This window comes from Lutjanus erythropterus, chromosome 17 (assembly GCF_056507025.1).
Source record: "Lutjanus erythropterus isolate fLutEry1 chromosome 17, fLutEry1.hap2, whole genome shotgun sequence".
NCBI lineage: Eukaryota > Metazoa > Chordata > Actinopteri > Lutjaniformes > Lutjanidae > Lutjanus > Lutjanus erythropterus.
Genome location: NC_139333.1, coordinates 20,347,199 through 20,360,191, shown reverse-complemented (window position 1 = coordinate 20,360,191; position 12,993 = coordinate 20,347,199). Strand labels below are relative to the sequence as shown.

The 12,993-nt window shown below is 37.4% G+C and overlaps 1 protein-coding gene across 1 annotated transcript; it reads right to left on the bottom strand.

Annotated features, from left to right (window-relative positions):
• Positions 1-471: 471 nt before the first annotated feature.
• Positions 472-12,667, bottom strand: adam9b (ADAM metallopeptidase domain 9b). The gene is made up of 22 exons (XM_084741458.1): positions 12,498-12,667; positions 12,076-12,176; positions 11,658-11,734; positions 11,494-11,572; positions 11,334-11,410; positions 9,572-9,767; positions 9,414-9,476; positions 8,452-8,523; positions 8,178-8,347; positions 7,976-8,066; positions 6,654-6,781; positions 6,352-6,523; positions 5,813-5,902; positions 4,892-5,081; positions 4,223-4,334; positions 3,502-3,682; positions 3,262-3,348; positions 3,073-3,178; positions 1,883-2,024; positions 1,251-1,344; positions 1,074-1,111; positions 472-952 (listed from the first exon to the last, which is right to left on the bottom strand). The coding sequence occupies exons 1-22, from the start codon at positions 12,562-12,564 to the stop codon at positions 829-831; spliced, it is 2,457 nt and encodes an 818-aa protein (XP_084597584.1). The 5' UTR covers positions 12,565-12,667; the 3' UTR covers positions 472-828.
• Between the last annotated feature and the right edge of the window lie 326 nt (positions 12,668-12,993).

The window sequence follows — 12,993 nt, the reverse complement described above, 5'->3', positions numbered from 1 at the left end:
TCATCATGAAAATGCAGCATATCTACCTTGCCTTTCTAAAGTTATCAAAGGAATCTTGATATGTAAATCCATTTGGATTTTACAAACAAATAGCTAATTTTCAAAAATTTGTACACAATGTTTGACTAATGCACATTGCGTTTCTCCTCTAGGGGGCGCCACAAATGCAAAAAAAATTATATTTCATGATTGGCTGCATGGATAGTACATGATCTTGAAGCATGCAAAGAGCATATTTTTTCAGGGCCATTCCCATGATGTTTGAGCATCAAAAAAGTCAACGACAAAGCAAAAAGCAAAGCAATTGCTAAAAACATTTTCTTGTTTATGTGTATTTGTGAAACCTACATAGGCCCAGTCTGTGCTTCTCATGTATTATCATTACAACAGTGACACTAACCAGAACAAACACTGGTGGTACAGGAGCATTACAACAGTTCCAAGAAACTTACAAAAACGGCTTGAAACTCATTGGCTGATACACGTTTTTATTACAATTCATGAAATCAAAATTCAAAGAATATTTTAAATACATAATACCATAAAATACAAAGGATTTGGTATTTTTTTTAAAAATATTTTATATGCACATATTTCAAATGAGTGATAAACAGGAACCTAATAAAGCACACATATTCCAATAAATATTTACATGTCTACCAGCCTCATCCACTACCACATATACAACAACTGACCTAAAATAAGATGCTGGCAACAAGTTACAGTGAGTCTATTTTTATCACAGTGATTTAAAATAGTCTCTTCATACAGTGCTGAGCTGTATTCTCTTTCACAATACAACTGAAAATACTTCATAACAAAAGAGGATCAGTTTTGTGGCTGCTTGGGCGGGATCGGTTTGGGCACTCCGGGGCCCTGCCTCGGAGGTGCTGGCTGTGCAGGAGGAACGTTTGTTTCTGAATTCCAGTAATCCAGTTCTCCATACCTGAAACTGACAAGTTGTGTGCAATTCAGTTAAACCAGTCATACAGGTTGGCTTGCACATTAAAAGTTTCAGTTTCCATCTTTGTGTGAGGGTTATATGTAATTAGTGGGAGAAAAAAAAATCATACCCAGATATTGGAACTGTGGTAGCTGGTGGATATCCAGGCTGAAATAATAAGAAAAAACAATTCGTAATCCTCTTTTGATCAGTTTACCAAGCTGATTTTCCTATGGCAGAATCAACAGTGCACTACTTTCTCAGCAGTAACGATTACAAATAAAAGCACATGTTACGTAATACTTACCGTATCCTGAGGAGCCTGTACTGGAGGTTGGGTTGTGGTCTGAACGTTGCCATTTGACTGGCCATTTACGTTTCGATTTTGAGTGTTACGTGACCTGCGAAGGCAAAAGAAATTTCTGAAAGGCAATAATCTTTTCATCAAAATATAAAATCAGGGTTTCTACAGGCTTTAAAAAGTCAAATTTAAGACTTTTAAAGACCCTTTTAAGACCATTTATGATCTAATTCACATACATACCGTCAAAAAAGTAACACAAGACGGAAGTTAAATCCAGCTTCATAAAAGTAACGCTAACCACATAATTTAATTTTTAAGACCAGTCAAATTGTATTTATCATGTTGTATTTAAGACAAATACAGTTTAAGATCTCTGTATTTCAGATTGTTTAAGGACCTGCAGAAACCCTGAAAACATTACAACTGCAGCCTTTAAAATATCCATCAATAGATTTGTAAACCTGCAGTGTAATTGCACTAATCTATCTCAGAAGTAGCCTATTTTCCGCCACAGAAAAGTGTTTGTCCTCACCACCGATCGCTTTCTTTTTTTTGACTGTAACAGAGTTTGTTTTTATCTCCTACTTGCTGTAGCCTATTTGTTTGTTATCCCTTCAATGTGAGGTGATGTTTACTTGAGACGGGTGGTGAGGCCTCCTTTTAGACACGGGTCAAGGGAATCTCTCCTGAAGATGTAGAGCAGCACCAGAATGACAAGGACCAGAAGAGGAACCACCAACAGGAAGAAGATCAACAGGCCGTTCCTGAGGGAGTAGTCTGAGGTGGAAGAAAAAAATCATGAGAGAATGAGGAACATGAAGGAACATTACAGCATATTTAACTGCATTACTTACAGCAAACAGTCAACAACAATCAGCAGATTACCTACAGTTACACCAGTGATCTACTATCAAGTTAAAAAAAAAAATAAGAAAGGACACATTTACCTTATACATTTTCAACATTATTAAAGCTGCTACAATAACTTCATAACTTGTATCAATGTAATACTGATGCCTCAAAAAATGGATTTAGCCTTTTTTCACTTCTTTTATCTTGTATTATTTAAAATAATGTACAAGAAATAGTAAAATATAAATGACAGAAAGTATAAAATCAGCCAATAATAAAAACCATAAAAAGAACAATAATAGGCCTAGCCTGCCACTTGAATAAGATATAGACAGCCATTTTCCTCCATTAATGGAGGATGTGTGGGTGACGCATGCTTGACTGGTGGATTTATATCTATATTTATAAGGAGTCTTATAGTCTTAGTTTAAAACATAATCTATGAGTTTTAAAATATAAATTAAAGGAGAAAGCTGTAATATATTCACTGTAATTAATCATAAAATGACAATGATATGCCATCAGAGGTTAAGGAAACGTTAAGATGAAATTCTCACTTTTCTGGCATCAGTGCCACATCTGCGGTGTCCTCTGTTAAAATCTTTATTCAAGTTAACGCAGAGTTCAAATTAGTGCAGAATATTGAGCAGGTGTCACCATATTTAATATACTATCTATGGCTTCAACTTTCTGTTTGGATTGCTGTAAATGTGCATACTGCTCCTTTAAAAATAAATATAAAAAATATTTGTTGAACTATGAAACTAAAAAAATAATAATAATTTTACATCATGATAATTTACATAAATAAATCTGAAATTTTTTCACACACCTCCTTGCATAGTGCCACAGACCCCTTTATTGTTGATTTCCATGTAAATGCCCGATTAAAGCTCATGGGCGCGACCTCAGGTGAACTGCAGTTGAGTGTTTTTGTGTCATGAAAAAAAAAAAATAAAAAATTTAAACACACCTATCTGAGCAGGACCGCTGTCTATGCTGCCACCTCGCCCTGCCTTGTCGCAGTGAGGCGGGGCCCACCCGTTGTCACAGTGGCAGTGCCCTTGGTCATTACATACCTGAAGGAAACATTAGAACAGTAAAGTCAGACGTTATTACTCATTATTGGCTTGTAAACAAAGTAAAGAAATTGCTGTTTTACCCCTTGGCCGTTGCAGGTGGTCTCAGCGTCACAGTTCAAGTTGGGCAGCAGAGCAGAGGCGTTCACACACTGAAAGTCCAGGCAGGTCTGAGAGAAAACAAGTATTTACGCAATCAAAGTGAGTCATTACGTGTCATCATTTCCACTTAAACAATGATAGTGCTATTCTGGAACAAGTCAAACCACTTATTACATTCCTTCTCTTATTAAAATAGCTTCCAGTCTTCAAAGTCTGTTTACCTTTCCCTTGTCACAGGGGCTGCCAGGGTTGACGTACGCAGGATCCAGCACATCTGGCCCCAAGTTGAAGTCCGCGTTAACACATTTTGACCCTTCAATTATAGTGGCGCTGATGTGGGCACCAGCGGGGATGTTGCTGAGGTCCACCTCGGTACACTGCACCTTTCCACACATGGAGTTTCTGTAGTGCAGGTTCAAGAAAACATAGTCAGGTCTTTGTGAGTGAAATATTGGATTAAAAAAAAGTTAATAACTTCTTTAGCTTAACTTATCCCAATTTATTTTTTTTCCAGTTGTATTAGCTCTTTGGTGGTTTTAACTACATACTTTTCTAATGTAGGACGAGGTTGTTCAGCAGAGAACGAAGGCTCTGTGAATATATGTTGTGTTTAGGTCTTCACTGTGCCGTTATATGAGAGAATAAAATGAAGTGATGACATTTTACATCCAAAAAAGTCAAGGTCAACTTCAGTAGACATCACAATGTTCTGCAAAAGCACGTCTATCAGTCCTCTGTTGAAACAGTCTCTAAGTGAAGACACACTGTAAAAATACAGCAGGCCTATATTGAGCGCTAGTAGTTTGGGAACCAGGTTTAACTGACAAAATAAAGGTGCATACCATCATTTTGCTTAAAATGACCAAGTGTTTTCATTGAGGAGGCTTTCTGCAACTCCACAGTTAAGTTTATCTCACTCATTTATTAAAAAACAGTACTTACACGACAGAACATTTCTCGTAGTTATTACCGCCTCCGATTCCACAGTTTCCAAACCTGTCTCCCCTGGTATTTAAATGCCTGAAACAAATATCGTCCGCCTTCTCAGCCACATCTGCCAATCAAAGAAAAAATATTTGTTGGGATGTTACACAAACAGAAATCGTACGTTTCTGTTCTTTTTCTCTGTTTGTCCTTTGAACAAAACATTTCCCTCAGCTGAGGGGTTCACTTAGTGTTGCATAAAATCTCTTAGGTTGTTTCCTTGCTTAAGCGTTTAGACTTTCATGGCAATTACTGCCATAATACAGTACTTCAGTTACCATGCATACACTTCACACACATCATTCTTTAATGTCACCACACAGTATTACTCTCGATTGTTAGCTGGCTTAGCTAAACTGGACAGAAAATGAGAATACTGTTCTCTTCAAAGAAAATGCAAAGAACAAGCTCAAAATCCAAAGACAATTTAACACAGCTATAATAAATACACAAAGTGACAAACTAACAAAATCATTAGAGTGACTCAAATTCATTTGAAAAAAACAAAACAACCATAGATGAAAATTTCCTGTCTTTTTTTACGATATGGGAAACAGCCTAAGTGGTTTTATGCAACCGGGCACTGGAGTTAACTTATGTATCTGTATCAAATGTTACTGAATGTACCTGCTGAAAAGAGATGTTTGCACTGGTAGTCATACGTCTGGCATCGGCCTTCATAGCAGTACGCTCCTGGACAGGGAAGGCCGTCCATGGCATAATAGTCGTTGGGACAGGAGGCATTCTTGCCATTACAGTATTCAGGAAGATCACAGACATTGACAGACCTTCTGCATTCTGTTCCAGAAACTCTGATCTAAAACAAAAATGATCCCATACAACAACAGTATAAGAACTACTTTTTGTCTTTTTGTAAAATGTAAGTAAAATGTACGCCTCGATTCAATGCAGCAATAAGCAACATAACTTAGGGAGAATTCGGATTATTTGAAGTGGGGTTGTATGAAGTACGTATCAATAGTCGGTTTATTACCTACAGTAACCGCCAGTCAGCACGCCCCGAATTGGAGAAGCAGAGAGGAGTCCCAGTGTAGGAAGCTAAGCAATGAACTGCTGTGGACAGGGTTAGCAGCAAAATGAGTTTCAGCCAGGCTGACCCCAAAAGAAGCGACTTCTTTGAATCTGAGGTCACACCAAGGTAACGCAATAACACAAACAATCTAACTGACCGAGGCAGCAGAAGACCAGCAACTCCCATATTCTGTGAGGTAAAATTACTGTTTTTGTCAACAGAGTCTGGTTGGTTTGGAGTGATTGATACTTGGTTTATATAACATAATATAATATTCCCATTAGAAAAGGCTGTCTGATGGCAAGGTAAGGTGGTGAAAATATTCTTAATATAGTGTAAGCTGAAAATTAGTTGTTTTTTTTTAAGTGGCCAAAATGTATTTTGCTGCTGACCCCATCCAGAGAAATAAATTTCTTAGCTTCCTAAACCAGTACTCCCGCCACTTCAACAAGTATCTCAAATAACTCCACTTCACATAATCTGAATTACCCCTTAAAGTCCAGCATAATGCTGACCTGACAGTTCTCGCAGCAGTCTCCGTGAGCACAGGCAGACCCACTTGTAAACTTGCAGGTGGCAGCATCGCAGCATTTATTGTCACATTCCTGTAATAAAATGGAGACAGAAAAGCTATGCTTACCACCACACGAAAAAGGTGTTAAAAAAAAAAAGAATATAAGCAGTGTTATTTTTTTTATAACATAAATGAGTTTGAAACAGTCTGTAAAGCTGAAAACAAAATATGTCTGTGCACATTTGTGCATTTGCATCATGTCTGAAAAATGCTCTTGATTTACATAGAAATACTGATTATAACTAGTCATATAATTAATTTGCACACATCTGTTTTCATATTCAAAATGCTGGCTTGTGCTGTACTAACTTCATTTTTTCTAAATTTAAAGTAAATTCCAAAGACTATAGCATCAGTTACATAAAAGTAAAATCATAGATTTTAAAAACAAAAATAGTTATCTTGCGTATACATCGTGAGGTGTTCAGTCCTGTACTTTGTGTTTATGTGTGTGAGTTTATCTGACAGGCAGTACTCTACCTCTGGTTTACCACAGTCACACTGCTCTCCATCCTCCAGCCGGCCATTACCACATTCAGCAACGCCAACCATATCTGACGGGTCGGGCTGGTTTTTCAGACACCCGCCTCCGCCACGAATGATCAGCTGCTCAAAGTCTTGTCCGCTGCATGTGCTGAAATTGGTGGAACCACTACAGGATAACAGGATAAACCATTAATGGAAACATCCATTTTATATATATATTGGCAATTGTATGAGGCAATATGGCTGTTGTAAAAGGCAGAGAATATACTTTGGTGGGATTTTAACACAGACATTACCTAATCGCAGCTGCCATGATGCAGCCTCCTCCATCACAGTTGCAGCGTGTATCATCGTGATTCATGCCCAGGTTATGGCCCATCTCATGGGCCACAATAACTGAGGTATAAGACACGCTGCTTTGGAACTGTGAAAACACACCCAGCACATTCAGTGCAAACAACAGTCCCCATCGTTCATACACCTACATTTATGACCCTGAATTGGAAATTAAAGGGACAGTTCAGATTATTTGATGTGGGGGTTGTATGAGGTACTGGTTAATGGGAAACAGCGGTTTCCCATCGGAAAAGGTCTAACAGCAAGGTAAAGTAGTGAAAATATTTCTCTAAACTGCAGGCATGCCGACTGGCATGTATTACGCTAGTGATAAATACCTTATATAACCCCACATCAAAAAATCTAAAATCGCCCTTTGAAATGATTAATCATTATTATTAAGACAAAATTCAAAAGATGCTTGGCTATAGATGAATCTTCTCTTTACAAGACTATTCTTAAGTCACAGTGAAAGAGAGCATTTCACTCAATTTATCTATCTATTATTGAATCAGGATGTTGGACCCAAATGTAAACCAATTGTATTTGAGTTCTAAAAAGGTTTCTTTTTTATTATTTGATGGGAAAAGAGATTAATTGATGAGGAAGTAAGAATAATTCATAAATGCTACATGACCAGTATTGAAAACTAAATGTCTGTATTCACATCTGTACATGCAATATTTATTCTATTTGCATGATTCATTGCAGTTTATATTATCATTAAAGTTCAGACTTTTTATTGTCCCTCTGAACCCTTTGCTTATCTTAAATATATATGTAAATATTTTCAAGATTTTTACCTTTTTTAGTATTTTGATACTTTTGTTACAATTTGTTTCTATCCTGGTATCCTTGTTGATTGAACACTTGTATGATTACAGCATTTTAATCCTTTATATGTCCTATACATATGGCTGAAATGACAATAAAGTTGACTTTAAACATTAACTTAATTATATTTTTTAACTTAAAATCTAAAACTTTTTTTTTCCACTTTTCTTTCTGGTGTGACTTCAAAGGATATCAAAACAACATAACACATTACCACCTAATAGAATGTAAGGAATCTAATAACCCAAACATGTCATGGAGGATATTAAAACTGTGTTCAAGTCTAACCTGTTTGACTACAGTGTTATTCAGAGCCTGTGTGAAAGAGCTGCACTTATAGGACATCCCATGAATAATTTAGACAGTATCAGTTTCCTCCCAAAAGCACATGCTGTCAAAGCACCAGGGTGTCAGCTGGTGTTAGAAGTTAAAAGGAAGTTGAACTAACCACGTTGATTCCTCCAGAGCTTGCTACGGAGCAGACAGTACCCACGAAGGCCATCCCTAATACGCCTCCATCGTACGGCGCGGGCCGACCACTGAGAAACAAGTGTACCAAGGGATGAGTCACAAATTTGACTCTACATTTCAGAGTGAAGCAATCTAATATGATGGGATTACATGACTTGAAAACAACACGCATTACTTACACAATGAGTTGACCGATGTCATGTCTGATCTTTGGCAGCAGAGTACTCTTCCTCCACTTGACAAACCTCCCCAACACGTCTCCTGCACGACCTTCCACACTGAAGGGATTACTATCCTTAAAAATCTCCAGGCCCACCAGCACCACACGAATATTCAGCTGCTTGTAATACTGGAACAGAAAATAAAAGCAGAAGATTAGAAATCATAGCACAATACAACATTAGAATTAATTAGAATTAAGCATAATTTATTTAAAAAAAAAAAAAATCTCACCCCATCCAGTAGATTTGCCATTTCCACCATTTCCTCTCGTACCGCCGTATCATTTTGTTTCTTAACATTATACTGCAAATACAATTTACACAATAATAAAACAACTAACAACTATGACAGACTGGTTAATACTTATGGGACAGCATATGAAACACACAGTACAGTTTGACTTAAAAAGCACATTCCTAACTATTTCAAAGCTGATGAGTCAGTGCATGGGGCTAAAGTGCTCATCAAAAAAAACAGTCAAAAAACTAAACCTGCTACAGCCAGTTTATGCTTCCTAAATCCCAACCAGTTGTGGCCACTTGTGCCATTACAGCAAAACATTCCCCACCAGCCCAAAATAGGCCACCATTACGAATGACATGTCTGTACAACATTTTTTTTTTTTTGATCCATGGAGTTTTTATATTTTTAAAACTTTCCTCAAGCCAAAAAAAGCTGTTTAAAAAGCTTTGACGTCATCACAATTGAAAGACTATGGAACAAGCAGGAACTTCCTAACCAGGAAGTAAACCCAGAAGCTAGAAAAACTTTTTCGGCTTATGCGCCAGGTGAGTAACATGCCATGTTTGCATACACTTCATTATAATATATTGATCATTTAAGTACAGGAAATGGGGAATGAAAAAAGGGTGGGACTTAGGAAGGTTCAGTTCACTCTTTCTTTCATACATTAACTTATAAACACCACCCAAATATTCACATTTCAACCACATCCTTTTATATTCCTCTATTTATTCCTAATTGCACTACTTGTTTATAGAGCCACTACAAATGTGCAATATCCAGAATCTCAGCTATCTTTTTGTTTTTATAGGTTACACTAAATTCTTTTTTCAACATCAATTTTTATCTATATAGCATGTTTTTCTATTTTTCTCTAGCTCTAATTTCCAACTGCTGTTTGATGTGTGTGAATACTAAGAGTGAAATCATTAACAGAGGAACACACTCACTGCCAGATTGTCCACAACCAGCGCCAACTCCACGTAACTGGTTTGAGGTAAATTGCGCTTCCTCTGTTGAAACAACAAACAGTACAGCAGTGTCACTGACAGCCACAGCCACCATTTCTAAAACCTGTTCATACTGTAATCGCAGTGATCCTCCTAACCCGCAGCAGAGAAGTCAGTGATTGGCCAGGCCCAAAGGGTTCGTGACTTGGCGTAGGTGATGCAGCCTCACTGATGACCCCGCAGGTGACACCATCGGCCTGAATATCCTTTAGCAGGTACAGAAGATGCTCGTTGGTGTCAGACTGTGGCACAGGCTCAAGTCCATAGACCTCATTTCCCAGAAGGATCACACCCCTACAGGGAAGTAGTGCACAGCAGACACACCATTAGAGAAACGCTTTCAGTCTATTCAAAAGTCAGAGTGTGGCAATACCACACCCTGACATCACCCATGAGAATATACTCATTGAGGAGCAGGAGGACATAGATGGATTTGTAAAGTTTGACTGATAAGAAACTAATAAACCCAATATAACAACAAGCAGGATAAAATATGGGAGTTGATGGAAAATTGTTTTAATTGATTGACTGATCCCACACTGGTTCAAAAAACGAATCACATCTTAATGAGAATATCTCACAATACTGATGTATATATTTATATTTTGTTATGTAATGAAAAAACACATGAAAGCAGTCAAACTTCTGTTCAGTGCAATGAACTGTGTTACGCATGCACCAGACAAAACTGTTAAAACTGTTCAGCACTCCAATAAAGTGACTATGGTCTTTAACTTCAAGTTAAAGTTCAAGACCTTATTTGTCTCTGGGGGGCAATTGGCTCTGTCACAGTAGCAATTAAAACAACAAAAGGCGAGACACAAGATAAAAAACTACACATTATAAAATACACATAAATACAGGAGTAAAAATTATGATACTAGAGAAAAAAAGAGGGGAGAAACAAGTATGGTTTATGCCGATGTGGTCTTTGATTCACAGAGGTGAGCAGTGAAATGGCAGAGAGTATGAAACAGAATTTCTATCTGTTAGTTTTGGCTGATGTTTGTCTGAGGCAGAAACAAGGAAGCAGGAACTTGTAGGGGTGGGTACTAGAGCTGCAAAGATTTGTCCATTGTCCAAAATCAATTGCCAACCATTTTGAAAACTGATTAATTTGCAAAAATGTCAAACATTTGCTGGCCCCAGCTTTTCATATGTAAGCATGTGATGCTTTTCTTTGTCATTTATGATAGAAAATGAAGAGGTTTTGAGTTTGGGGCTATTGGTCGGACAGAGGACACAAATTGAAGAGGTTCATTTGGGTTCTCAAAAACTGTAGTGAGTGTTTTTTACATTTTTTTTTTTTACATTTTAAAGACTAAAAGATTAATCACTTCATTGTGAAAATAATCGGCAGGTTCATCAATGACGAAAGTAATTGTTAGTTGCAGCCCTAGTGGGTACTGTCAGATATAGTGGATTCTGCTTTGTTTTTTTGTTAAGTGCCGATAGACATTTCTGCTGAGTGCCAAAAATTTTGCTCCCAACACACATCAGTTTTTCTGTTTGAGGCTGAGCGTATAAACCAGCAGATAAAGGAAAAAGTGAAAACAGACTCAAAAGATTTAAAAAACAAAGTAATTAGGGATTTGTCAACCTGGAACTTAAATAGTTTCCTCAGACAAAAGAGATGCAGCTGGCTTTTTGTACTGTGTTCCTATCGAACACCATCTAGAATACTCATAAGACTCAACAATCTCAACTCTGCTCTGGATCATTAATTTGGAAAACAAAATTGGGACATATAATCATCATGCAATCCCACCATATGCCAATAAGTTTTAACACTGAAGCACAGCTCTAGCTCAATTAATCACTCAGAGGAGGAACTAGAAAAAGGAGGAGAGGTGGTCAAACCTGAGGCCAGAGCATGTGCTGAGTGCTACCATTGAATTCTCATATCCCTCCACCTCTCCGTGGTAATAGCAGTGCACCTGGGAAAAGAAAAGTAAAAACAGGCTGAAAGGCTGATGCTCAAACCAGCCTAACTAACCGGAAAGACTGAGTGTTGACTTACATGTGGTTTTGGATATGATGATTTGTGGTTACCAGTGGCGTCATGTGAATACTGAACAAAATTTGGATGTAAGAAGTCTCTGACAAAAAGAGAGAGAACAAATGGCATAACTCATGTGAAGTATTAACAAGGACTTACACTAATGTCAATAACTCTGTGCTTACCTGTTCGTCTGTAGATGAATTAGGAGCTTTTCGTCATTTATGTTGAGTGCATATGATATTTTCTCTTCTCCATGTTTCTGAATTGGGTAAACAAGAAAGAATTCTTAATGTTGTCATATAAAAAAGATTATTTAATCAGGGTTGTTACCTACCCCATAAAAGGAGAAGTCTGAATTAATTGTGCTTGCTTAATGCAGTTCTATACCCTGCCAACCTTTTTTTTTTCTTTACAAGTGCAAACCTTGATATATTTACTTTGGATTATTGGGGAATTTGCTTTTTTCTCCTATCTTCTTTGTGTACACAATGTCACAAAATATATTATACTATGCCATACCATTTGACGAAAAAATAAAAAAACAATAAATAGTTCTATTTCCTTTAAAAATAATAATAAAAAAAGAGGGTCGTTACCTACCTGTCCCGACTGCCTGTTGATGCTCCTTGCCCATCTGTGAATGACCTGGGGATTTACAACGGTGTACTTGGAGAGTTTTGATTTAAACTCGTTAAAATCGTCTGAAAGACAGGAGAAATATAATAAAATAATATATAATACTCATACGGTATTCTGGGGTTAACTAATTCTATTTCTTTTCGGGACACAAAACCCCCACAAATAATTCTAACACATGCAAAAAAAAAGTAAAATTTAGGCCTCTTCTTCGGAGTTTCTCAAATTACTTTAAAACAACAAAACGAAAAAAGACTACAGCAGCAGGTTTGATGGCAAAAACACCATCTCAATATGCTCAATCATCGTTGCTGGCGTGTGTAATAGAAAAACAAGCTTTTTTTCCTGCTCCATCGAAACATGTAACCAAATCTGCCGTGCCTCACCTTCAGTGGTAAATCCAGAAACACAACACAGCAAAAAAACAGCGAATACGATGTATTTTCTGACCATGATCCTGGTTAAAGTGCCTTGATTATGTCCCCATTAAGCCTATGGTATGTGTGTTATCAATAAGCCCTAAGATCCTGCCTTTGCTTCCGTCTGCTGCCGGACAGGTGCGTCATGGTGGGTGTGGCTTATTGCAGGTGAGCAACGCCTTTACATATAAGCTTTAAGAAAACAAACCTGTTATAATGATGGAGTGACAATAAAGTTAATACTTGTGGGAAGATTTACCCAACATTAGTCACGCTGAAACAACTAGCACTAGAAACTGTCCTGAGTGGGTAAGTTTCTGTCATTTGTCATTCTTCCGTCCACTGGCATTGTTATATATGAAGACATAATAAGTCTACAATAAAACAGAGCTTCGTTTCGAGGTGCCTGAATTAGAAATGCTTTACAGTCAACTACAGCGAAATGTGTTGCTTACTTTGAATG